This window comes from Pavona decussata, unplaced genomic scaffold (genome assembly GCF_977016875.1).
Source record: "Pavona decussata unplaced genomic scaffold, jaPavDecu1.1 SCAFFOLD_468, whole genome shotgun sequence".
Classification (NCBI taxonomy): domain Eukaryota; kingdom Metazoa; phylum Cnidaria; class Anthozoa; order Scleractinia; family Agariciidae; genus Pavona; species Pavona decussata.
Window position 1 is genome coordinate 2,357,925 of NW_028145806.1, and position 27,932 is coordinate 2,385,856.

General features: G+C 39.7%; 2 protein-coding genes across 3 annotated transcripts; both read left to right on the plus strand.

The window, feature by feature from the left end:
* Positions 1 to 14,330: 14,330 nt before the first annotated feature.
* On the plus strand, positions 14,331 to 16,832 carry LOC146450446 (uncharacterized). 2 transcript variants are annotated; one of them, XM_085100421.1, is made up of 4 exons: positions 14,331 to 14,675; positions 14,796 to 15,053; positions 15,299 to 15,519; positions 16,093 to 16,832. In XM_085100421.1, exons 2-4 carry the CDS (start codon positions 14,999 to 15,001, stop codon positions 16,180 to 16,182), a joined length of 366 nt encoding a protein of 121 aa, XP_084956547.1. In that variant the 5' UTR covers positions 14,331 to 14,675; positions 14,796 to 14,998; the 3' UTR covers positions 16,183 to 16,832. The 2 variants fall into 2 exon arrangements, with proteins under 2 accessions (XP_084956547.1, XP_084956548.1); XM_085100422.1 differs by having other exon boundaries at positions 14,604 to 14,675; positions 14,799 to 15,053.
* Positions 16,833 to 25,375: 8,543 nt separating this feature from the next.
* Positions 25,376 to 27,404, plus strand: LOC146450447 (uncharacterized). The gene is made up of 3 exons (XM_085100539.1): positions 25,376 to 25,769; positions 26,015 to 26,235; positions 26,809 to 27,404. The coding sequence occupies exons 1-3, from the start codon at positions 25,715 to 25,717 to the stop codon at positions 26,896 to 26,898; spliced, it is 366 nt and encodes a 121-aa protein (XP_084956665.1). The 5' UTR covers positions 25,376 to 25,714; the 3' UTR covers positions 26,899 to 27,404.
* The last annotated feature ends 528 nt before the right edge of the window (positions 27,405 to 27,932 follow it).

The following is a 27,932-nucleotide window of genomic DNA, read 5'->3' on the forward strand; positions in this document are numbered from 1 at the left end:
TCATTGATTTAGCTTAAGTTAAAGCTTATTTATCAAAGCTGCAAATGGTTAAGACAAGGATAAATTACAAAATTAATTACTGCCATGAGTACTAATTTTGTTGCTGTATGTAACTTCTTTATAGGATCAATACTGTTACAAGATTGCAATTATTATTGTTTGACATTTTAAGAAGAGTTTGATGTTTGTAGTATTGTATGGATAGTTAACCTAAAATCCAAGTGCAATATTAAACATCACATGTTACTGTTAGTATTTTTTGTTGGTGATTTGTCATTCTAGCTTGATGATTTACTAGCATGGGTTAATTATTTGGAGTTAAAATAGGTTGCTTGGTCATTTTTTGTACCATTCTTGAGGGTATTACTGAGGATATATTAGCCCATTATTGGGGATCAGTATTATCCCATTCTTGGAGTTATGTTGGGTCACTATGATCCCATTGTTGGGATTGTGTTGGGTCAGTATAATCCCATCCTTGGGATGATGTTGGGTCAGTATAATCCCATTCTTGGGGCTATATTGGGTCAGTATAATCCCATCCTTGGGGTTATATTGGGTCAGTATAATCCCATTCTTGGGGTTATATTGGGTCAGTATAATCCCATTCTTGGGGTTATATTGGGTTAGTATAATCCCACCCTTGGGATGATGTTGGGTCAGTTTAATCCCATCCTTGGGATAATGTTGGGTTGCTATAATCCCATTCTTGGGGCTATATTGGGTCAGTTTAATCCCATCCTTGGGATAATGTTGGGTCAGTATAATCCCATTCTTGGGATAATGTTGGGTCAGTATAATCCCATTCTTGGGGTTATATTAAACTCAAGATTGGTTTTGGTAGAACTTTCCCAGTTTGGGAAATTCCCACTGAAATCACAAATATAACCCAAAAATTTACCATTTTTAACCCAGTTTGGAAATTGAAAAAAATTCCCTGTGTTTGCGAGGAACATTTTGTCAAATAACTTGAGGACGGATTATTGCACAGATCTGACACTTGGACGGATTCCTTATTTATTTATCATGTATAAAATGTCAATATCTTGACTTCATTCATGGAATGGTTTCAATTTTTTTCAATGGCGTGACAGTGAAAACCAGTAATTCAAAATCGGTTTACTTTTAAAACAAATATATTTAGACACAATGGAAATAATGTGATGGAATATGTTAAGCCTGGTGAATACATTAGAATGATGTATTAATCAGTACATGACACAGGCATACTTGGAAAAAAATCCGAGTGCTCCTATCAGGAATCGAATCTTATAATTAATGATTAATACATCATTCTCATCATTCACAATGATAATTTATACATCATTCTTTGTTATTCACCAGACTTAACATATTCCATCACATTTTCATTGCGCATATGCCACACATTGACATTCCAATCCTAGCAGTATGCTGGATGTTTGTCCCATGAACCTCAAGTTTAACCTCCTGTAGCTCAGTGGTAGAGCATCCGAACTAGTAATAAGAAGGTCTTGGGTTTGACTCCTGACAGGCCCGCTCGGATTTTTTCGGAGTATGCCTGTGTCATTTACTGATTTATATATCATTCTCGTATATTTAGACAGTTATTCAAAATTTGAGAATTTCCATACAGATATTTAGGCAATATACCGTGATATTTGTGGAAAGGCTAAATTCTTTGCTTGATAGGGATGCATATGTCCAGCACTTGGGTACACGTAATCTATGTGGTATTGGATATTTAGTTATATTAAAAATCTTTTAATAGCATCTCTTATTGCAATTGCATTAATATTCTGCCTTTGGTCTGGATCACCTGGACAAACTCCAGCATAAACATGTACACCATTGAGCCTTTGGTCAACGAAGAATTCGTGTAGATTCTCACAGTAATTGTCCAAAACACAGCAAGTGGCAATAACATTGCAGGAGTTTTCAACACTGAGGTCCAGCCTCTTACCAATGCTCTTAAGAGCAATTCTCCATGAAAGTGAAGCAAAGTTGGAAATGAAAAATTTTAACCCCCCTTCAATTCTTGTGTGGAGGTAGGTTACCTTGGGGAATAAACAAATACAACCATATTTGGATCGGCAGATGTATCATTGCCATGGTAACCACACTAGATGACGTCGGGCCTTAGGACCATGTTTTGAGCAAAAGTTCCATTGTCAAAAAGTAAAAGTAAACAGGTCTGGTTCTTGGGTGCATGTAAACCAATTCAAATGAGATTCATACAGATGGTAGAGCCACTCCGTTAAAATAATTCGGGTTTTATAAACAAGAAGAAAATGCTCGTCTTACTATGTTGCCTGTCAGCCATTTTGACAAGCAGGAACAACAAGCACAACCATATTCGTAATTTCTCCGAAAGTACTCTTTCCACATAAACCAAATTAACAGCAGAGATTACACAGATATCGATGTTTCTAAATATTATAAAATCAATTTGGGGAAAACTATATTCTGGCTATGGGTGCTAAAGACACCTGGGACAAATTGCAAAAAATTGAAAAATTGATAATTTTGAGGGCTCTAGAATTTGGCTCAAACAGGCTTTAGAGAGAGAAAATCAGCTTCAAAAGTACCTTTTATCATCTTGTCTGCTACCTACATTTAGTAAATAAGGTTTTGGCCAACACATTTGATGAAATATAAATTGATACAAAACCTACCTTGAACGTTTTGGGAATTTCTTCAGGATGCTTTTGTCGCATGGTTCTCTCCAGTGTCTCTACTTCCCACCCTCCGTTTTTTGACCAAATCTAGCGTAGACTCTAATCTAACAGTTACTCCCATCGAATATCCAGTTTGCCGTGTTTCAGACCAGAGATGATGATACAAGTAGCCCGAATGCATACACTTGACAAAGAATAGTTGACAAGGTCCAAAACATGGCCGTAATACTTGCGATTTCTGCCGTCGAGCACCTAAATTTATCAATATTATACCACCAGGAAGTAAAGTAAATGTGTCAAGATCAATGTACAAAGCAAATGCATGCCTTTGAATAATCCAAAGTAACGTCTTTGGTTAAAATCGAGTCAGATATTGCGATAGTCGACAAGTCAAGAATGGTGCATAAACTGAAGGCGTAGGCCGGAAGTCCAAGAAGCACGACTGCTGACCGGATGTAACCCAAGGTAACGGGATGTAACACTGGGTGTAATTGTAAGTGTAATGATATCCTCTTGCAATGGGGTTGTTTTACAATGGCAATGGTGAAGAAAGCCAAAACAAAAAAAAAACGAAAACAGAAAAACCGAATGAAAACAAAAACAAAGGAAATGAAGTTGAACTGAAGCTTGCGTGAAATTTGAACGCATGATCATAATAGCTGCACCCCCCCAAAAAAATTGCTTTTTAGACTGTGAAAATGCAATTACAAATTCAGTTATGATTAACTATTCGTGACAAGAGAATGAAAAATTCGCACGTGCACTGTTACATTTATTTACCTGCATGGCAAAGAATAAGATCCATTTAGTCGCTGATTTCATCACGGTTTATACCAAGTCCGTAGGCTTGCACATGCCTGGAAATATCCCTTTGACATTCACTGAGTTTTATATTGTTTCCACTGCACTCACAAACGTCCCTTTTGGTATTTGAAAAAGAACAACTTTCCATTGTCCCGACCAGGATACACTTTGCACGATGATATGCAAATTTCCCTTACAGTGTTTTAGATCAACAGGCAAATGTACTTCTGGTCACCCCTTCACCCACCAAAAAAAAAAAAACAAATAAATAAATAAACAAACAGAAAGAATGCCAAAATTTGGGCTGGTATTAGGTACTGAATGTGAAAATTTATCGGCCTGGAGAAGACTTGTTTATTTCTGGAGGAGAGGTGGGTCATAAAATTCCAACTTCGTAAGTTCTAATGTGTACGCTAATGCCCCAGATCCGCGATTTATCTTACATGCAGGCTATCCTTAACATCCAATAAACAATAAATTAAAAAAACAAACAAACCCAGGATAGGAAACATGGGCGGCTTGTGTGGTTGCGTAAAATGATCAGTGAAACGCTTTTATTTTGTCGTCTCTATTCACCACTCTAACACAGTCATAAAAGCGGATCAAAAGTCATCCTTTTATCCCTCTATCAATGATGAATTGTACCAAAAATATCTACAGAAGAGACAATGCCATTGCGACAATGTCGCTTTATCTGAACCTACAAACAAACAAAAAAACAAAAAGCGGGTATATCACATTCTAAACCATGACATCCGGTCAGCAGTTTTGCTCCTCGCATTTCCGGTCTACATACGTTTGGTTGTAAACAGGTCGTAAACAACGATTTCTTTGGTTCTCAACCATGCACCACGGAATGTACGGCTCGATTTAGCCAAAGACTTTATTCAGAATCGTCGCAGACATGCATTTGCTTAGTTCTGATCTTGATGCATCTATTTAACTTCCTGGATGGATTGTATTGATGAATTATTTTGATACTCGACACACGACTGTGTTTGACCTGTTCGACTGTTCTTTATTCGGGTTAATGCATCATCATCTTTGGTTTAAGAGGAGATGTTCGGCGAGGCTAGCCAGTTAGATTTGCCCTTTCCGCTAGAGTCTGTGCAAGATTTGGTCAAGACAATGGAATGAGCGAACTGAGGAGAGACCCATCCTATACGACAAAAGCATCCTGAAGAAATTCCCAAAAGTTGCAATATAGGCTTTGTTTCAATTTATATTTCATCAAATTTGTTGGCCAAAACCTAATCAACCAAATATAGATCACAGACAAGATGAATGAAAAAACCTCTGAAGCTGATATTCTCTATCTAAAGCCTGTTTGAGCCAAATACTGGAGCCCTCAACATTGCCAATTTTGCAATTTTTTGCAACTTGCCTCGGATGTCTTCAACACCCATGGCCAGAATATAATTTTCCCCAAATAGATTTTATGATATTTATAAACTTCAATATCTATGTAAGCTCTGCTGCTATTTTTGTTTTTTGGGAAATAGTACTTTCGGAGAAATTACGAATATGGTTGTGCTTGTTTTTCCTGCTTGTCAAAATGGCTGACAGGCAACATAGTAATACAAACATTGTCTTCTTGATTATAAAACCCAAATCACTTTAACGGCAAATTTTATAAACTGGGAGAGTGGCTCTACCATCTGTATGAATTTCATTTGAATTGGTTCCCATGCACTCGAGAACCAGACTCGTTAATTTTTACTATTTGAGAGTAAATTTTTTGGTCAAAACATAGACCTCAGGCTGACATGATCAAGTGTGGTTACCATGGCAACGTCACACCTTCCGATCCAAATATGGCTGTTTTTGTTCATCCCTCCAGGTAACCTACCTCCACACAAAAAATGAAGGGGGGTTAAAAATTTTCATTTCCAACTTTGCTTCACTTTCCTGGAGAATTGCTGTTAAACCTTCCCTTTAATGGACCAAGGGCATTTTCAACAACCACTCTAGTCGTGCTGTGTTTTACGTTGAAAATGCCTTCCTCAGGAGTCAGATTTCCACGATCTCTGTATGGTTTGATCAGCCAATCACTAAGAGCATAAGCTGAGTCACCTAATATAACAGGAGGAACTCCTATCACGGACATGTCGAGTGGAAGGAAAGTTCTAGCACAACACAGAGCAAACAGTGGAGAGTTTTGTGCATCGTGCACTTTACCCGGGCATCCAACACATATGTCAAGGAAACGATAATTGCAATCCACTAGTCCTTTATGGATTAGCGAATGAAATCCTTTCCTGTTGATATAATCATCTGGACTTTGCTGGCGTCCAATGATGGGGAGATGACAACCATCGACTGTGGCACTTTTAAAACCATCAATCTTATCTTGGACTTCCCGTCGATTTTGGGGAACATAAATGTATTTGGGTAGAAGAATTCTCACAATTACCTTGGATACTTGTTTTACAATACCACAACCAGTGGATTTTTTCAACACCAAATAGGTTTCCAATTGTTCTATAGTGAGCAGTGTCCGCAAGCCAATATAATGTTATCGCAACTCGATGACGCACTGCGATGGCTTTCCTGAAATTTGTATCCCTTTTCAAGATATGAGGAGAAAGTTCCACACATAGACAATTGAATGCTTCTTAAGACATTCGGAAGTTCTCAATCCAATCCCTTTCATTCCAATCCTGGCACGTCTCTTCCCAAAACAACTGGGATCTTGGTTTGGTGCAAACACGACAAACAGGTACATGCTGGGGCAGATATCGAGTGATAAACAGAAAAACAAAGAGGAAACAAGACGTCTGCGACGAAGATAATGATTAAGTCGTCTATGTGCACTCCTTTCTCGGTTTTGGATAATTTTACCATTTCTCTTAGCCGTGACTGCAATAATAAAGCCGGAACACTGCGATTAAATGCATTGACCGCCATGCTGTTTACAATTTTTTTATTGGCAACATCTTACATCAAAAGGAGGCTACACAAAAAGTTAACGCGTGTCTGGTGTGAAAAGTTCTATAATTAAATATATTTTGTAAAACCGTGTTTAATAAAACTACGTTTACTTAAACATGTTTCCATAGGTGAATGTATAAGATACAGTTCAGGGTAACCAACACCACTCAGTGTGAAAAAAAAAGTGTGGCGGGAAACAGGTGTGCAAAAGATGCTGCAGTGAAGGCGAATTTGTACCTTGCGGTGTACGTAGGGAAAAATAAGGTTACTGTCTGTCACATTGGAGAACACACATTTCCTCTTACCTCGATACAGAAGAAGAAAGACATCAAGACTGTCGAGCAACTGGTCAGGGACAACCTACCTTTGTTCTTTCCAACTTTCAGTGAGAAATGGACTGGGACGAGGTTGAGAAAGAAGCCGCTGCTAGCATGGACAAAAACGTATTTCTAATATAAAGCAGAAGGTTAAAAGAGACATTGAGCTGTTTGGCCATAACTTTGAGGCCATCGTCTCATTCAAAGTGAATTCTGATAAACGGGATTTGCTACGTATTTGTAAGGTAAATGACAGAAGAGGAAATCCTGACAAGCCCTCTTTTGTCTTCAAGACAAGTTCTACAAAAGCAAAAATTGCTTTAAGCATGGACAAAGAAGGCCAGGATTTTATGAAAAACTAATTCTGTTTTTTCTTTTTACGGAAAGTGAAAATGTTACAGGGGTTTTATAAGCTTAACTACATCAGTATATCATCCATTGTTACGAAAGCAGATCCCTCTGGCGATCATGGAAACAGAGAGAGAGGATACAACAAATGTTGATTTGTTTTGGATGCTTTTTAACGAGGCACTGGGAAAAACTGCAAACGATCCTTCAATAAAATTCAATACAATTGGTTGGTGTAGCGATATGGTGGGTGTGAACCTAGGAGGCATTAGGAGGGTTTATGGCAATGCAAGCCTCATAAAATCGTGTGAGTTCCACCTCAAAGAGTATCGTAATAAAAAAGCACAAAAACTAGACCCAGACAGGGCGGAAGTTTAAGGGCTTTTATGATAAGTTTAAGGGACTTTGCTATACACTGTTGCATAGTATGACTGTGGAAGGTTATGAATCTGCAAAGGGACCCGTGGACGAATTTGTCAGTGCAAAAGAAGACAGAGCTTTCTTTGAAAATTGGGTTTCTTGGTGGCACGACAGAGGTGGGTTCATTTTTCACGCATTTGCTGTACAGGATGCACCACAGATGAATCAAGCAGAGGTGATCCACGCTGGTTGGGTACACAGAGACTGGCCCAATTTATGGCTGCTGGATGCATGTCAAGCAGACACGCAAGATTCTTTGTTGCTTAATGTTGAACTAAAAAACTACTAGTCCGCTTCTGCATTGGGTGGAAGTGGCCCTTCCTTTGCTGATCGGCAGAGGAGGAGACATGCTAGCCAGATAAATAAAGCCTGATCCATAGGAAAAGAGATGTTTGCGGATGACAATGAAAAACACGGCTTACTGATTGACCCTCAATCGTCAAACCGTCCTAGCGGTAGAACAAAATCAAAACGGAATCCGAAGAAGTAGCTTAAAAAGAGTGAGACTAACACTACTCCCACGCTCCAGCAACCAGATGTTGTGACACCTATGGCACTAAAGATGTCCCCTGCAGCACTGCAGATACCCTTGCAAATGCTGTCACAATATACACTGCTACAAGGATCCCCTTGCATACTGGCTCCCCAGCTATCAGTGCACCTGCCTTTTCAGATCCAGCTTGGCATACAACAGCTTCAAGTAACATCCTTGCCTCCAATTTCTCATTGTTACCCATGCAGGTGCCCCTACTGTTCCGCCAATTGGACCAGCATTGCTGCACCAAGCACAGGCTCGGTCGTGGAATGCTTGTACGTTACCTAATGCGTATGAGGTTGTGGTAACACCCACCAAGGTGAAAAAGTGCTATGGCTGCGGAAATGACTTTTCTTTGATGTAAAAAGCTTCACTGACGAATATAGTCATTAAAAATGTGGACAGGAGAGTAACAAGGAGAAACGAGCAAATTGGACAACTAGTGTATAGCAGTGATTTCAGCAATACGTATTATCATCCGATTCCGTTGCACATTTCAAGGAAAAATCCTCTGTTTATGCAGGGCGTACCCAATCGATGAAATCGATGATCGATGACAATCTATGACAATCGATGCCAATTAATCGATTGATATTGATAATCGATGAACAATCGATCGTCCAGGTTTGTGTGATTATCGATTGTCATCGATTATCAATATCAATCGATCAATTGGCATCGATTGTTATTGATTATCAATATCAATCGATTAATTGGCATCGATTGTCATCGATTATCAATATCAATCGATTAATTGGCATCGATTCTTTAACAATTTTCATCTATTGGTTATTATTGTTATTTTCAGTCATGATTTCCAAAGGCAGAGTCTCTTGATGCATTTTAATGACGAAAACAATGACATCATTGGCAGAAGATCGAGGTTTTTTTACAACTTGACAGATAATCAGCTTAATTCTGCTTAACTGAATAAAGTTGTATAGCTGTATAGAATACACATGCGTCTTGTCTTTTCGCATTTCCCGTCCTTTCCTCTGGTTTGTGCTCGATGAAAGTTACAACAATCTGATTTTATTAAAAAAAAAACCAATAAACTTGAACTTTGAAACCCAAACATCTAGAACATAACGTGAAAACACTTACAGTTTACTTACAGAGGCGATTTTTGATGTAATTGTTGTCGCAATTTCGGTTGCGACTTTTGGTCATTGTTGTCTCGCTTGCGCTGCAACTCAAATTCTACCTGTTATCACAAGGCGTTGTGACCTTACGACGAAAACGACATCATCTTTTTTTTAAGACGTGTTTACGCATTTACCACGTTTCGTAGACATTCTAGCTAGTGATCAAAATCGCAACTCGTTGCAGCACTATCACGAGAAAATACGCAGTGGAAATCGCGGAAATTGCACCAAAATCGCCTGTGTAAACGAGCCGTATTAATTTTGAACGGGGTGGCCAAAAGTGTCAACTGTTTGCAACTTTGAAGTCCAGTTTACAGGAATTCACTTTCAAACTATAATGATGTTAATAGTTTTATACCGCTTTCAAAAAAGTACCTCGAGCAATCAGTGGCACATTAGTAGCCCGGCCTCGGCATAAACAGTAGAACCCATGTCTATTAGACTGTAACTGTCGCCACAAAAGCGGTTTACATTTACTTGCGCAAACATAAAACAGGTCAACAACAACAGCAGCAGTGCAAGGAGTACGGAAAACAGACAAGTTAGTTCCTCGAAAATAAGTGTTGCTTGAATTGACATCAGTGTGTTAATGACGTGAAGGTAAATCGCGTTTGCCATGTACGCATTGATCAGATCAATCATAAACAGTAAAAGCAGTAACAGGTGGATCACTCTTTCTTTTTTTTGATCAAAATAATAGATAAACTTTGAAGGCTGTACAATTTTACGTGCATGACAAAACCGCGAAGAAGTGGAAGAAGAAGAGCAGGTACTCGCTTTTGCAGTGAGAGACTCGGCAGAAGTGTCCAAACTGTGGCTTGTAGTGCTTTCGTGACCAGTAGCAACTGTGCTTGTAGCGGAGGCTGTACATGTCATATTGTTTGCTTTTTCCCTTGCCGCTATAACTTTCTCGATCAGGACCGTTTTTTTCCAACTTTTTTTGTACGGCTCGCCCATTTCGTCCAAAATTTCGCGCAATAACGTAATGGTCATATCATTCGGGTTGCCTTGTTTTATTTTATCTCTTTCATCGCAAATCCTCTTTTTTCTTCCTCTCTTCGTCCATTTTCTGCAGTCGTGGCAATTCCTTTAAAATATCCGTCAAATCAACGTATATCGGCTATTTAGGCTGTGAACAACTAACCTTTCCCACTACTTTGAGGATGGTATGAACTTCAGACCAACGATAGGTGGGAGTAGTTTCCAATTCCCACCCAAGAGAGTCTTTTTTCTCATAGTTTAACACCCTAAAGCAAATGGTAACTTTTTCTCTTTTTTTGGAATCTGATCGCCATTCAAAAACTGGAAAGTTTGATTTTAGAGACGGTGATCTTACAATCCTGACAATATGGGCAACTTGTAATCCTTCCGATGGAATCCACAATGCAACGATGTCGTTGATGTAAGTACCAGTTTCGACGCGTTGAGGGTTCATGAGATTTTCGATTTTTTCATAAAAATCGTTTCTCGCCGACTCCATCCATCGTGCAAGTCGTGATGTGGCAGGACGGTATACTTTACCTTCCTGCAATGACAGAAATTCTGCCATATGGTAATGTTGCCCTTCATGCTCTACATAATTTGGACGAATAGAGTAATCGGTTTGACGTTCTGCGCTTTTGGTTTTTGGTAAACCCGAAGGCGTTTTGGCAGGGGCTCGAGAATAACGTTTTCGTCCACCAGTGAATGCTTGTCTGACTCTAAAGCTACCAATTTGTCACGAAAATGTTCCCTGATGTTGGTATGTTTGGGGCAGATAAGTGTATACTCGTCTCTTTCCTTGTCTGTTGCGAATTGCAGAGAGAGACACTGTTCGTGATACCAATCTTTGCAAGTAGGATAACTGCATCCCACCCAGTGAGTGTTTTTGGGAGGGATAAACGATTTATCTAGGTACTTGCACTTCCTTTCTTTATAGAATGAACAATGTGTAGGACTGTCTTCATCGTCATCTTTGTCTTCCTCATCCTGATCAGTGTCTAAAGAGGCTGTCGCGGCCAAATCTACCAACGCACTAAAATGATTGCTTCCATGATCTTCAATGGCAGTTAAAAGCACCTCATTGTCTAAATCAAATAGATCCTCACTAGATATTACCTCATTCTCATCAGGTGCGTCCCATACGGCAAACGTTCCAAACTCGGGAGTATTTATATTGATAATGTCATCGCCATCTAATTTAAGGATGTTTCCTTTGACTAAAGCTGGCAACATACCTATAAGCTCTAACGTCTTCAGAACTTCTTTCTCTGCCATTATCATGCCCGCCTTAAGTTCATCGTCGATGTTTTGTGGCCATTGCGGCAGTTGCATGTCTTGAGCCTCTTTTTCTACTCCCAATTTCAGTTCTTCTAATTTTTGCACTCTTCCTGAGAAATCTATCATGTCTAGCAAGGATAAATTAGGCTTCCCTCGACAGAAACATCGCAACTTTCCAAATAATTCCTCGCACTTTTGCGAACCGAATGTCCAAGGATGAAACACATGATTCGGAAAATACACCGAAAACATCTTCATTGATAGAATGAGGCTATGTCCCGCCAGAATTGTATCATCAAACGTTTGCTGTGAAATAAAGTTTTGATGAGCATCGTATCCTTCAATTTTTAACCAGGCTCGCCAATATCGAAGGAATGTCACAGGTGCCCAGGCAAGCTTTGCGCGTTGTTGCACAGTCAATTCCCTCTCCGTATACGCCTCTAGCAAATACTGCCCCATTTGCAAGTATGCTCTTGTCGCAAGAGTTTCCTTATCACTCCACTCTTTCATACAAACCCTGACTTCTTTCCGTAAAATTCTCATGGCCGCATTGACGTTCTGCTTGTCTTTCACGAAAACGTCACTTTTCCATAGACCCGATCTTATTCTGTCCTTTTCAAGCACCTTTATTATATGTTCTATTTGAGCGGTACCTTCGCCAATAATGAGAATGCGTTTAACGTTCAGTAGTTGGTTGCGCCATTTTTTTATTAGACGTCGCCAATCTAGGAACATGAGGGTTGGTACGGAAGTATCAATATCCATGTTCTGACAGTCTTCAACTACAACGTTGAACTCAAAGGAGTTATAATGAAGACTGACAATATCGTTTCTGTCCTCTTCCCGTTTTTTGAAGCGATCGACATAATATTTACGGACTTTGGAATCACCATCCGCTCCTAATCCAACTACTTTCATACCGTTACGCGATCCCCACAAAGCGACTTGATTGAACCAGTGGTTCACAAGGGCGTGGTCTTGACCCTTATAAACAGGGCTGATAGCCAAAACAAACGACGGTACGTGATCTTGCAGTGGTGCCAGCAAAAATGCATTAGCTTGTTTAGCCCTTTCGTTACTTTCATCCTTCACTACATCTATAATGTCTTGAGCGGTAGTGAGGACACACTTTCTGTTGCCAAACCTATCACCTTATTACCTTTAACGCGCAGGGTGGGAATGACCGCAGTTGCGTCGATCGCCAGCTGGAAAACGCCATTATAGCCAATTTTCTTGTAAAATGATGCGGCTAGTTTCATGGCGTTTTCCTCTAACTTAATAGGAATGGCATAGTTACACCTTGCTGTGCGGTACATCATGTTTAAACTGGGACCACCAATTTTATCCTTAACGATTTTGGCCAACGCTGGACCTCCATAGTCAAGAATGGTTGCAAAGAGGGATTTCGTCTCATCGCTCCATCGCTTAACTGGCGTGCCTCCATTGTGAATCAAGTTCTTAAGTAAGGAAGCCAATACTAAACAGTCTTTATCAGGATTTTCCATCATAGCAGCAATTTTAATAGCTATGTCAGGAACAGCACGATTAATATTGTTTTGTTCCGTTAGTGCCTTAAGTTCTTCAAGCGCAATTTCTTTATCTCTTAACTGTGTCTGCATATCTCGTACTTTTGCGCGATACATATCAAGAAGTGCGGAATACTCAACCCTGTCTTGCAACAGACATTGTACAGCTTTTGATCCTGTTGCCTCCCTTGATGATATTTGTGACATTTCGAGAACGATCTTGACCTCTCGTAAAGCTTTTTCTTCGAACTTTTCTACCTCTGTACTTAAAGTAGTTAGAATTTCGGGACCAATAGTTGCCGCGGTTCTGACGTATGCTAGAGTAGACGACAAAATTACTTTTTGTACACTTCTTGCCATGGCCAATTGTTCCCGTTGGAATTTGTCAACATTATCCCTCACTATTTCCTCTACAGAAATGTCCTAAGTAGTTTTATCAGGTTTGCGTTGCGTTGTTGTAGATGTACTGGACTTTGCAATGGACCTTCCGAGTCTTGTTCCAAGTTCTTTTTCAATTTGAACTTTTGTCCTTGACTCGATCTAAAAGTTAAAATTATCAGATCAAAATAAGGTGGGCGAAATTACGAGCTGTGCTGTTGGGTACTGAGAAGACTGGAGAAGAGTAGTACTGTATAACATTACTACTGACCCAATGGAGGTCATTATTAAAACTAAGAAATACTAAGTTAAACTGTTCTTAATGAACGAATAATACACTGTATAATAACAATAATAAACAGGTATTGAACTAACCTTGTCAATATTGTCGCTTGCCAACAGTGATGATACTAAGGTCCTCTCTTGGTCTGGTCTTGTTGTTGGTAAGACATGTACTCCTGATGAGGAAGACTTTGAAGAGGTTCCTTTGCTCGTTTTGGAAAAAAAGTCTGTCATATCTCTGCATCCTGTTGAGAACAATAATTTGATCAACTGGATCAAGTATTTTTCTGCTCAACTTCCCCGCAGGCAAATCAAAGCAGCTGATGAAAGTCACAACGTGTTCAGAATCAGCAAGGTTGTTATCCCTGTGACTCACTTACTCACTCACTCGACTGGCCATTTGAACCCGGGAGGGGGGGGAACGGGCATTTGAAACCCTTAACACCAAACACTTTAAAAACGATTGTAAACCCTTGAAAGCCCTTGTAAACACTTTCAAAACCCTTTTCGTTTTACTTCCAAAAAAACTCTGATCTACTCGATCAGTGAAGCAGGAGTTTACCTTGTTGCAAAAAACATTTTTTTTCTAGTCTCTATGCCTGTCATGCAGTGTCATGTCATGCTTCACCGCGGATGCGTTTTAATTCATTGTTTTCGCAGGAAACGCTCAGGAAACACGTGGCGTTGGATGTCGTCAGCTGTTCTTTCAGGTTCTTTCCAGTTCGTCAGATTTCATCAGTCGAGCGGTCAAAACAAATTCGGTATTCTGCGAACGTATTTCTGTTTTACTGCTGTTTTGTGTCAAGGTCATTATGGCTAATAATACAGTCACTGTGAATAATAACGAAATCGTTCAAGTTGAAGCAAGCGAAGAATCTGCTAAGCTGAAGGTCAGTCTGGTACTCGCAATCAATCATTGAACTGAACTGATTCATCAAATTCATTCATGGCGAAACCGGCAAAAACTTATTAATAACCGTCACGTTTTTTGCAGATCTCTGTGGAAATACCGGCCTCGGAAAAGGAGAAAGTGCTCCAATTTGTAGAAGGATGTGGCGGCAAGGTTTTCGATGGTAAGTTCATCAGGTTATAAAGTCCAACAGCACTTTCAAAGCAAGCTAAAATGTGTAGCCGTTTTTCAGTTTATTAAAATCCGATCAATCACTTCATTCTTTAAATCTGTTTAAATCTAGCAGGCGAGGGAGAGGTGGCTGAAACAGAAACTCCATCTACGATCGCAAAGGCCGTAAGAGGTTTCATTCAAAAACACCCGACCATCTCAGTTGCATTTTTTGCAAAAGAAATCGTCCGACGCTCGCAGGGCACGTTATCCACGCTGTTGAATAACCCGCCCTCTACTTTCCCATCCAGCGCTGGAAGAGAACCGTGGGAAGCCATGAAAAAGTTTTTGGCGAGTGAGGACGAACAAAAAAACCTGCTAGAAAGGAAAGGTGAGTATAATTATTTTACTGAATTACTAAGGCGATGTTGTGACCACATCACTGCTATGTCCTGGGGTTTTTTAATAAAAACCAGAAAAAGTAAATAACCGCAAAGTAAAACGTGTGAAATAGGAAATGCCACACCCCCAAAAAAACCCCTGAAATATCCTGAATATTACACATATTAACTTCGTTACTTCTGGGTTTTTTTGCATGTGTTTTCTCTGATTTTCTCTGGTTTTCTCCACCGTCAGCGAGAAGTAAAGGTAAGGGCGAGCTGAGCCTGCAGGCTGTGCAGAGCACAGACACAGCCCAAACCGCTCAAACAGATCCAAACAGTGGACCAAAAAAGAGGAAGACGTTTGACAAAATGGAGCTGGCAGCAATGGACACGGTATATAAAGCGTCAAAAGGGCTGCCGACAAGCTTGATGATCGAGCGTCTGACGTCGTCACTGGGCCTCGGAAAAGACCAGGTATTATGATGTTTTATAAACGTAAAATGAGTGCTAAAATTAGTAAAATTTACCTCTCGGCTTGGATCGTTTCACATTGTTTTCATTGTCAAGTATCCAACCAGCTTTCACTTGATGAACCGCCTCCCTTGAATGCCGTTTTAGCATCCAAACAGCTTTATGGGTTTTCTGCGGATAACTTAGAGTCACTTGACAAGCATCACATCTTAAACTGCTTTCAAAGTTGTCTGGCGAAGAAATCGAACATCCCAAAGAATTAAGCTGCTTCAGGATAGTATTAAGGCTCGTGTGAGGTGCACCAAAGGTATTCAAAATCGGCAGAAAAAGGATAACCAGAAGGGAAATTCTTATTGAAGTCATGACTGAAAAATCAGCTACACCTTCCCTACACGTGGGTGAGTTGGTGTTACCCAAGTGTCTGTGCGTGCTTGCACCACGCCAGTGACTATTGTAGTTGCGGCCAGGGTCACTGTTGCGCAGAGTGTAAAAAAAAAACTGAAAAAAGTAGGATTTATGCTAATAATGGGAATAATTTCATAATAACTAAAGCATACTGTTTTTTTTCTTCTACAGGTATCCACCTGGTTTCAAAATCACCGCCGCTTGGAGAGAACCAAGGCGTATACACCAGGGCAGTACGCGCTGGAAGAGGATACTAGTTAAACCAGATTTGTAATGCAGCTGACGCTGAACTGAGAATGAACTGGAATGAATAAAGAGATAAAATACAAAACATGCGTAATCATTTGTGAATTTATTTTATTCATGTTTTATTGTGTTTAATTACAGTTATGTTTATGATTTAAAACTTCCAAAGCAACACATTGTTGAGCTGATTGTTGTATTTTGACTGTGTTGTACGCTAGCTGTTCTACGTCACACGCAATCTCAGCTCGGTGTAATTCTCAGAATTCTGGATAGAACTGACTGGTATTACTGACAATTCCATGTTCTCACCGTGTGGGCAGAGACCTGTTGGAATACTAAGAAAAATAAATTAAAAGTTTTGCATCGGATCTAGGTACGACGCAACCATTGCGTAGTTAAAATTGACAGATGGACAAAATGGCGTACGAAATAACTTCGATTTTTGATGTGATACATTGAAGTAATCTTTTTGATTAGAGAAAATATGAAACCCCAATCGATGACAATCGATGATTCATGAACACTTTTGTGTGATTATCGATTGGTCATCGATTGGCCGATACCAATCGATGCCAATTAACTAACATACATCGATTGGCATCGATTGATCGATTGATTTTCCGATCATCGATTTTCATCGATTGGGTACGCCCTGGTTTATGGACTTGTGTACATTGACAATACTGTCTATGCTTCCTTAAATCAGGCACAGCGCGATATTCTTAATTCATTTAAAATACTTATACGTTAATAAGCTGTAGCGAAAATCCCCTGGATATGGTTTTTCAAATGGTATTCTCAATCTGACAACAATTGTTGGGTGAAGGTACAGTATTCTTGTTTAAAGCATCTGGTTTTTGAATCCTAAATGAGTCCGCAATGTAGGAATGTAGTTCAAATTCCAGAATAGTTTGCAAGCCGCTTAGCGCTTGAGGCCACGCAATAAATGGAATATTTGGCACAAATTGGATTTTTATCTTTCATGCTGATTCACGTGTATTATCTTAAGTTGTAAGTCACGTTTCATCTTATCTCTTATGTAACAACATCTTTGCCATTTGAAAAACATTTTTCCATTAATTAAATCTTAAGTTACAATTCCATATAAAGTTTATCTGGTATATTATCTCGGAGAGGCCCAGTCAGGCGCCAAGAATGGGCCACGTTATAGTCCCATCTGGCTATCTTTCCACTACCATTCTGACTTGACATCCGACAAGTGCAGTTTTCATTTGAACGCTGTGTCCACTTTTCAGGAACGCTTTTTTTCCTTGCTTTGCTTTTCTGTATATTCTACGTCGGCTTGTAACATGGGGAGTGTTCCCAAGGTTCTCATTCTTGGTCATTCTTTTGTAAAATGCCTAAAAATTTATCTGGATAACAACTTTGATGTTCGGGCCACAAGTACCTTTGGTCTTCTTAGCACTGCCTAGGTTTATTTACATGGGATTGGTGGACGTACGGTTGAAAAAATAAAATCTTATGATTTGCCAGTGGTTCACCAACTCATTTTAGAAGTCAGCACAAATAACTTGACCTCAGCCGCTCCCTAAGTTGTTGGTTCTTCTATCAAATATCTTGTTGTGACTTCAAAAATGTATTTCTTTGGTTGCGGTGGTGTGTGTTTCCCATGTTATTCCACGAGGCGAATCTACGCTACATCCCGTTTTTCCGGGACCGCGCTAGGGTTCTTCAGCAATACCTTGATGTTGTGCTGGACCCTTTAGAGTGTGTTTCCCTTGGTACCACAAGGCTTTTGCAAGACCGGACCAAGATTTTTATTTGAGGGATGGAGTCCACCTTAACGCCCGAGGCCAATACTTGTACTGCAGTTATCGCGGTGCTATTTTAAAGGCCTTAAGCTACTTGTAATTAATTAGTTCTGAAGGCAGATGACTAGTTAGAATTGTTCAACTTTGTTCATGCTGGCTTTTCCTCTTCTAGCGGTTTTTGTGTTACATTGTTTGATGAGTGCAGTTTGGCCTTCAACTTCTGTTAGTACGCGTGGTTTGTTTTAACTTTCGTCCTTTTTCACGTTTGTGTCTTAGGGACAGGCTGCGAATTGCGTCAACCATTTTGGTCTGACATGGCTTGGTCCCTTGGTTTACTTCCATTGATTTGCCATCAACACATTGTGTCCCCCTTCCCCCCCTCACTTGTCTTCCATTTCTTTATTTCTCTTAGGTTCATTATGCCTCGTGTATCAGCTGGACTTCAAGGTAAACGCTCCCAGAGTGATGTGGAGAATAGTGCTGCACCCAAACAGCTGCGGCAAAATGAGACACTGGGTTGACCACACAGTGCTAATAGTGCAATTAGCACCAGTGCCCTTCCATCAACGTCATTCACGCAACGCCTTTGACAAGAGCAGTCCATGCCTTCATCATCAACACCAATTTCGACCAATACCTTTGTCAGGGAGATACCAGCAGCATCTGCTTCCATTCCTTTATGTCCACCAAGTACTTCCCTTCCCAGTTTGGAGAGTGCCGTGCAATCTTCAGTTGTGACCGCCCAACCAGCATTATCACCAGATGAGCCCCCTGATCTTTTCATCTCTTCGAGTCGGTCTATTGATGCTCCCATCTCCGAAAAGATCTGTGCCAAAATATGGAATCAGGAATATGTTGACTTTGGTTCCCTTCTCGTTGAGCCGGCTACGCAGTCTTTACCAGCTAACTGTTAGTAGCACTGAATCGGGTCAGCCTCCTTCGCTTTATTTGGAACCGGCTGAGAAACCACCGAAGATTTCTTCCATTGAATCCTGGTTGAGCAGTTTTCATGTATTTTTTGGGTTTATATAAATACCCCACTGAGTCTCCCGCTCTTATGAAATATGGTTCCATTATTCATGATTTAGCAGCCAGGGGTCACAATTGGCGCTTCTATGATGAGAATTTTCGGTTTATTCGTCAGTCCCATGTTTCTTCACTCCCGTGGGGCATAATTCATAGTGAGTTGTGGCTTCGATCGCATTCTAGCACCTCAGCCAGCAAATCACCCGAGTTCGGGATTACATAGGGTCCTAGAGGGAAGGCTGATCATGGAATTCCCTTCGGTATTTGCTTCAAATTTCATCGTGATTTGGTTTGCCCTGGCTGCAATTTCAAACATACCTGCTTTAAGTGCAACGGTGACCAGATAAGCACAACCTGTAATTTTTGTGCCTCAGGGAGTAAATCAAGCCAGCCCGCCAACAAACAACCCATTTGCCAAAGCAAAACCTGCCAACCCCAGTTTGAGCCGATAGATTCATTTTCCTTCTTGACGGGTATGACCATTCGACTGTTGAGTTCTTAAGAGGGGCTGCCTGTAAGAATCGGGAACTGCATTTCAGCGACTGCTTGGTCGAATTTCCTATATTTCGCCTGAAGATACCCTTGGATTAACTGTTTTCGAAAATCATATTTTAAAGTTCCAAGGTATTTTATTTTTTTGAGAAAATTGTAAGAGTTTGAAATGCGGCCTAGGTGCGGTCACGGGCCGATGAAAATCGCGAAAATTTAGGTCAGAGGACAAAGCCCCGTTCACGGTGTAAAATAACCCAATGAACTTGAAACTTTACACAAACCTAGACCAACCATCTCGCAAGAAAATTAATACAATAAACATTCCAAACTCGCTGGCTGCCTTCTAAAGCATGCAGATTTGTGTGCGCTACTCAAAATGGCCTCGAAACTAATGCCTATTTTCAATAAAATAAAAGTGTTTTTAGTATGTAATCTTCTCTAAATTAAATCTCATATCTTGATAGAAGAAGAAAAGAACTTTTTTTGTTCCAAGTTTCAAGCTCTGATTCAAACTCTTTCCCACTCAAGGAAGATCGAATATGTGTGCGATACTTGCAACTCGCAATTCATGTCACGAATTATGAGATCAGAACCGATTCAGAAACACTTGACATTTGGAGTCTGTGAATGTTTCCAAACATTACATATTGGGCCCTAAAACTAATCAGGCTGATTGAAGACAGCCATTCAATGTTTTTTGATCCCAGATTTCTTTCCTATTCTGCTCCAAAATAATATAGTTATTCTGGTCAATTAGCCTACGAAACATGTGCAACAAATTTCCATACCATTTCGATTAATTAATTAATTAATTCGCAGAACAAAGGTCCATATTTCTGATGCTTTTTATTTGTTTGTTCCTTTCAGAGGGAAGGAAGCACAATGCAGGAATGTTAGCCGACTCTAACCTTCTTGCCAATCTACAAGCGTTTGCGTTTTCACCAGTTGGCGACCCACTATGTATTTATGGAGATCCCTCTATCCCCTTCGTATACATCTTCAAGCACCATTTCAGAATGCTCTTTTAACGCTACAGATGGAGGCATACAATTCTTCCATGAGTTCTGTCCGATCTTCAGTGGAGTTGCTGTTTGGGGACATTGCAAATTACTTTAAATTTATTGACTTTAAGAAGAAGTTAAGAATTGGTGATGGCAAGAAAAAGGAAAAATCCAGATGGAACTCTAAAGGAGACAAAGCCAGGAAAGGCAATCAGGAGAGGGATTGTTAAGTGGCCACCACCACACATAGAAGGGGAGGATCAAACATCACAGAACAAACACGTCATATGGCTCCAGCAAGAGTTCAAAAAGAGAGACAAGAGATACAACCTTGTTTCTCACAAAATGGAGTTGACGTATTCTTTCGCCGGGAATATCTCACAAAAAAAACAGTCTTGCTATTCAAGGTCAAGGAGAAATATCCCTTTCTCTTTGACCAACAGGAGGTAAACAAGCATGATATCAATATATAAGCCGGCCAGTGCCAAAGTAGAAAGACATTCTGTTTAAGCATCAACTTAGTCTGCTATTATTATTATTATTATTATTATTATTATTATTATTATTATTATTATTATTATTATTACAGCCGTGATTAGATTACCGTGAACACCTAAAATATGTCTGGAATGTTTATTGTGTTCTAACCAATCACAGGCAAGATCTTCAAAGGAGATTATTGTTGGATGGTGTCTGTTTACAAGGCGAAAAAACGTAAAAGGTATCCGTGAGAAGGTTTTTCAACAAGGAACTCATAATGACTAAAAAGAAAATCACGCAGGTTCCTTTAGAGGCAACTGCAGGTCATCTTTTTCTCTTATTAGAAACTCCACTCGATTGCTTTGGAAAAATAATATTGCATGACTACACAAACAAAATCAGAGGCAAATGCCAGACAACTTTGACAGCTGTCAACAAGTCTAATTTTATTTCCAGCCTTTTTTCGCATATCTAAAAAAGGTGTACGTTGCAGGTGCGTGGGAGAATTGCTCCTAAATTCTTGTTCAGAAGAGTTCTGAAGAATTTGGAAATGTCAGAAGTAAAACAATGGCTTATGTCAATATTGGAATATCAGGAATAGAAAGATTGGCGGATGAATTTGAATACCGGGGATTTTAGACTTCCAAATCGCTACAGTAACTCCAAGACGGCAATCTACAATGCAGGTCAAAAGTGTTGGGACACTTAGCGAGATACTACTGAAATAATCTCCCCCCACCCCCTCCCCCCCAAGCAATGTTGAGATTTGACACTACAACACAGATTTCAACAAAAATACTGTTTATCTGCATCTTCCAACATTGTTTGGGGGGGAGGGGGGTGGTACGCTCCAATTGTGACCCCAAAAAGCCAACTTTACTTGGAATACATGATTATTGGACAGGTGTCCCAACTACTTTTGACCTGCATTGTCTGAACGTGAGTATTTGAAAGAGATCGGGTTTGTGGCCTATTGGTCGATGAAAAGCGGGGATTCTTATGAGAACTCTTGTTTGGTAAGCAAGAAGAACATATTTGTGAACAATATACAAGGAATTTCAATTGCCGCACTTTTCGTATTGTCATATTAGAGTATGGATACGGGAAAGGCGCAACAGGTGTATATCAGGAAAAAGATAGACAAATGAATACCATGCAGATCAGTGAGTCGGGGTAAAAAATAACAACTTGCATGTTCACACTGTTGTAACGCTTAAGAAACGATGAGCTTTATTTCACTTTCAAAGAGTTCAAAACGTGGTGTTTTGTTTATTAAATCGGATATGCCATCCGCTGCCCACAAGGTCTGTTGTTTACATAGAAATCGTGTTATACTGTGAGCGCGCGGCTCTGAAAGCTCTTTAGAGTGTTGTCCATTAGAGCCGGTGCAATAGACCAGACAAACACAAACATGATGGACATTAGATGGTCTTTTTTCCGGTTCTGGAAGCCCATTTCACAGAGTGAACAGCGAGAAATCGCGCCCTGTGGACATTGTTTTGCACGATTCATTCTAGAGAATTCTAGCAATGTTTACATTGCTGACTGACGGCGACATGATGCTCGCGACAATACTCAGTAACGTTTGCATTCATTTCGCATCAATGAAGAACAGTGTTTAAAAATAAACTATGGCCGGCTACTCTTGTTGAGTATATAAAAACAATTGTTGTATAATGCGCTCCAAAGGAACGTGTCTGAATAGAGTTTACAACATTACTCAGTAAATTGAATGTTTTATATAAAGAGCTAATTAATAGCTTTCTTTTCTTGTGCTTTTACTGAGTACTGAGTTGAAAATGCGCAATAACTCATATAATGAAAGAAATAGTTTCTTCAAACTAAAGAAAACATACATACTTTCTAAATTTGTGTTCATTTAATGTCAAATACGTTTTCAATTTGCATAAATCTCCACTATTTAAAGTGAGTATTGTAGTGAGTAATGTTCAGTTCTTTACGTCAACAAAATGCAAATGTCACGCATGTGATAAACTTCTCGTTGTCACGAGTTTTACAAAGTGACAATTACAATTTACACAAGCATTTTCCTCAGATAGCATGAAAATGAAGTTACACTTTACACGCTTTAGAAATTCACAGAATATACTGAAGTGTAAATAATAAAGCATGTTCAGTTTTCACAGTTCCGCATTGCGTGATTAATATTTGGTTCTACCGCCTTTAGAGGCAAGGATAGCTTCTATCCTTTTGTTCAAACTGGCAATTGTGTTATCTATAGTTTCAGTACAAATACAATCAAAAGCTCTTAAAACTCTAGCTTGAAATTCCTCAAACGACTCCCTTGTGATATTTCTAGATATTGCTTCGGATTCTAAATATCTCTTTACAAGATGAAATATGTTCTCGATAGGATTTAGGTCCGGTGAACGCGGAGGGATTTCATGAAATTCAGCCTCTATCTCTTCTAACGCATCCCTAGCTAACCTGCTTGTTTGTTTTATTTGTTTTGTGAAAACCATATTCCACTTCTTTTCACGCTAAAACATTGACAGAACTAACACTCCAAACGTTTTCCAATAAACAGCGCAGTTTTAAGTCATTTCGAATGCATATACATAACGTCACACTAGTCAAAATTTCACTAGAACGCCGTCCGCGCGCATTCGTACACTCGTTTGGTCACGCCAAACATCGTTTATTACCGTCGCAAATTCCGTATTATAGTTATGCCAGAAACTTGGTATCCCTTGACCACGTTAACAGCACTTTTTCCCAACTAGTCGTTTTCAGACAATGCAGGTCAAAAGTGTTGGGACACTTAGCGAGATACTACTGAAATAATCTCCCCCCACCCCCTCAAGCAATGTTGAGATTTGACACTACAACACAGATTTCAACAAAAATACTGTTTATCTGCATCTTCCAACATTGTTTGGGGGGGAGGGGGGTGGTACGCTCCAATTGTGACCCCAAAAAGCCAACTTTACTTGGAATACATGATTATTGGACAGGTGTCCCAACTACTTTTGACCTGCATTGTAGACTACATATTCTCATCGCAAAAACGTTTGCTTCTCACGGTGAAGCGAGTACTGGACCACGAACTGCAAACTTGGAGCCGAGATACATCGGCAAAGAACATAAACTAAACGAAATTGTTGCAGTTACTTTTTTTGTCACCCTACAAAGTACATGTTTCCTCGTATCATACATGTAACTTAGCAAGGCTATAATGAAGGTTATAATAAAAGTAAAATTCGAGAGTTGTTGTCAAATTCGTCTTAGAAAAATCAATTTTCAGATATGCATTAAACAATATAAGGCCGTCGGGTTGTAACATACGTTGCGCGCAAAATGTCCCTCATTTGTGCTAATAATCGCATTCAAAGGGGATTTGAAATCTTCTTGGCTAAATCCCCTCATAACTAGTTTCCTATAGCATGTAATCCCTAGATGTCATATGCATAAATGCCTTCGGAGAAAAAGCAAAATTATATTTTGGAAGGAATACCGAAAATTGGGCTGTTTTCTTTGCACGATGTGTCAATCACTTCCACAGATGTTGAGTTTGGTCGGTGGTCTTTCCAGTTTGCGATCTTGCGATCAAGGAACTTCTGCCAGCACAGTAGTTCAAAGATTCCATCATTCGCTCACAAAAATTCAATCCCCTTTTTCAAGAAAAAAATATTAGCAAATTTAAAACTATTAGAAACGAAAACATCAGGATTGTTCATTTTTTTTTGTCTTCATGTAATATGTCGTTACATGTCTTACATGGAAAGCTGGTCGTCGTTGCATCGTGTTGGCTTTAAAAAAAATCGAATGATGTACTGGATGCAGCCTTCAGCACTGATCTTGGGGAGAAGTAGTGTTTTAAATTCCTAGTAAGACAGTGTCAATACTTGTAGAAATGGAATATATGAGTCACTTCAAGCTCAAGAGTAATCTTCTTTTGTTCTCCTCTTAACTTAAACAGAGGACCAAGCACTGATTGCGTTGTGTCTTCTGCCACTCATATTTCGTAATTCATGTCATGCTTCACCGCGGATGCGTTTTAATCAATTGTTTTTGCAGGAAACGCTCAGGAAACACGTGGTGTTGGATGTCGTCAGCTGTTCTTTCAGGTTCTTTCCAGTTCGTCAGATTTCATCAGTCGAGCGGTCAAAACAAATTCGGTATTCTGCGAACGTATTTCTGTTTTACTGCTGTTTTGTGTCAAGGTCATTATGGCTAATAATACAGTCACTGTGAATAATAACGAAATCGTTCAAGTTGAAGCAAGCGAAGAATCTGCTAAGCTGAAGGTCAGTCTGGTACTCGCAATCAATCATTGAACTGAACTGATTCATCAGATTCATTCATGGCGAAACCGGCAAAAACTTATTAATAACCGTCACGTTTTTTTGCAGATCTCTGTGGAAATACCGGCCTCGGAAAAGGAGAAAGTGCTCCAATTTGTAGAAGGATGTGGCGGCAAGGTTTTCGATAGTAAGTTCACTCAGGTTATAAAGTCCAACAGCACTTTCAAAGCAAGCTAAAATGTGTAGCCGTTTTTCAGTTTATTAAAATCCGATCAATCACTTCATTCTTTAAATCTGTTTAAATCTAGCAGGCGAGGGAGAGGTGGCTGAAACAGAAACTCCATCTACGATCGCAAAGGCCGTAAGAGGTTTCATTCAAAAACACCCGACCATCTCAGTTGCATTTTTTGCAAAAGAAATCGTCCGACGCTCGCAGGGCACGTTATCCACGCTGTTGAATAACCCGCCCTCTACTTTCCCATCCAGCGCTGGAAGAGAACCGTGGGAAGCCATGAAAAAGTTTTTGGCGAGTGAGGACGAACAAAAAAACCTGCTAGAAAGGAAAGGTGAGTATAATTATTTTACTGAATTACTAAGGCGATGTTGTGACCACATCACTGCTATGTCCTGGGGTTTTTTAATAAAAACCAGAAAAAGTAAATAACCGCAAAGTAAAACGTGTGAAATAGGAAATGCCACACCCCCAAAAAAACCCCTGAAATATCCTGAATATTACACATATTAACTTCGTTACTTCTGGGTTTTTTTGCATGTGTTTTCTCTGATTTTCTCTGGTTTTCTCCACCGTCAGCGAGAAGTAAAGGTAAGGGCGAGCTGAGCCTGCAGGCTGTGCAGAGCACAGACACAGCCCAAACCGCTCAAACAGATCCAAACAGTGGACCAAAAAAGAGGAAGACGTTTGACAAAATGGAGCTGGCAGCAATGGACACGGTATATAAAGCGTCAAAAGGGCTGCCGACAAGCTTGATGATCGAGCGTCTGACGTCGTCACTGGGCCTCGGAAAAGACCAGGTATTATGATGTTTTATAAACGTAAAATGAGTGCTAAAATTAGTAAAATTTACCTCTCGGCTTGGATCGTTTCACATTGTTTTCATTGTCAAGTATCCAACCAGCTTTCACTTGATGAACCGCCTCCCTTGAATGCCGTTTTAGCATCCAAACAGCTTTATGGGTTTTCTGCGGATAACTTAGAGTCACTTGACAAGCATCACATCTTAAACTGCTTTCAAAGTTGTCTGGCGAAGAAATCGAACATCCCAAAGAATTAAGCTGCTTCAGGATAGTATTAAGGCTCGTGTGAGGTGCACCAAAGGTATTCAAAATCGGCAGAAAAAGGATAACCAGAAGGGAAATTCTTATTGAAGTCATGACTGAAAAATCAGCTACACCTTCCCTACACGTGGGTGAGTTGGTGTTACCCAAGTGTCTGTGCGTGGTTGCACCACGCCAGTGACTATTGTAGTTGCGGCCAGGGTCACTGTTGCGCAGAGTGTAAAAAAAAAACTGAAAAAAGTAGAATTTATGCTAATAATGGGAATAATTTCATAATAACTAAAGCATATTGTTTTTTTTCTTCTACAGGTATCCACCTGGTTTCAAAATCACCGCCGCTTGGAGAGAACCAAGGCGTATACACCAGGGCAGTACGCGCTGGAAGAGGATACTAGTTAAACCAGATTTGTAATGCAGCTGACGCTGAACTGAGAATGAACTGGAATGAATAAAGAGATAAAATACAAAACATGCGTAATCATTTGTGAATTTATTTTATTCATGTTTTATTGTGTTTAATTACAGTTATGTTTATGATTTAAAACTTCCAAAGCAACACATTGTTGAGCTGATTGTTGTATTTTGACTGTGTTGTACGCTAGCTGTTCTACGTCACACGCAATCTCAGCTCGGTGTAATTCTCAGAATTCTGGATAGAACTGACTGGTATTACTGACAATTCCATGTTCTCACCGTGTGGGCAGAGACCTGTTGGAATACTAAGAAAAATAAATTAAAAGTTTTGCATCGGATCTAGGTACGACGCAACCATTGCGTAGTTAAAATTGACAGATGGACAAAATGGCGTACGAAATAACTTCGATTTTTGATGTGATACATTGAAGTAATCTTTTTGATTAGAGAAAATATGAAACCCCAATCGATGACAATCGATGATTCATGAACACTTTTGTGTGATTATCGATTGGTCATCGATTGGTCGATACCAATCGATGCCAATTAACTAACATACATCGATTGGCATCGATTGATCGATTGATTTTCCGATCATCGATTTTCATCGATTGGGTACGCCCTGGTTTATGGACTTGTGTACATTGACAATACTGTCTATGCTTCCTTAAATCAGGCACAGCGCGATATTCTTAATTCATTTAAAATACTTATACGTTAATAAGCTGTAGCGAAAATCCCCTGGATATGGTTTTTCAAATGGTATTCTCAATCTGACAACAATTGTTGGGTGAAGGTACAGTATTCTTGTTTAAAGCATCTGGTTTTTGAATCCTAAATGAGTCCGCAATGTAGGAATGTAGTTCAAATTCCAGAATAGTTTGCAAGCCGCTTAGCGCTTGAGGCCACGCAATAAATGGAATATTTGGCACAAATTGGATTTTTATCTTTCATGCTGATTCACGTGTATTATCTTAAGTTGTAAGTCACGTTTCATCTTATCTCTTATGTAACAACAT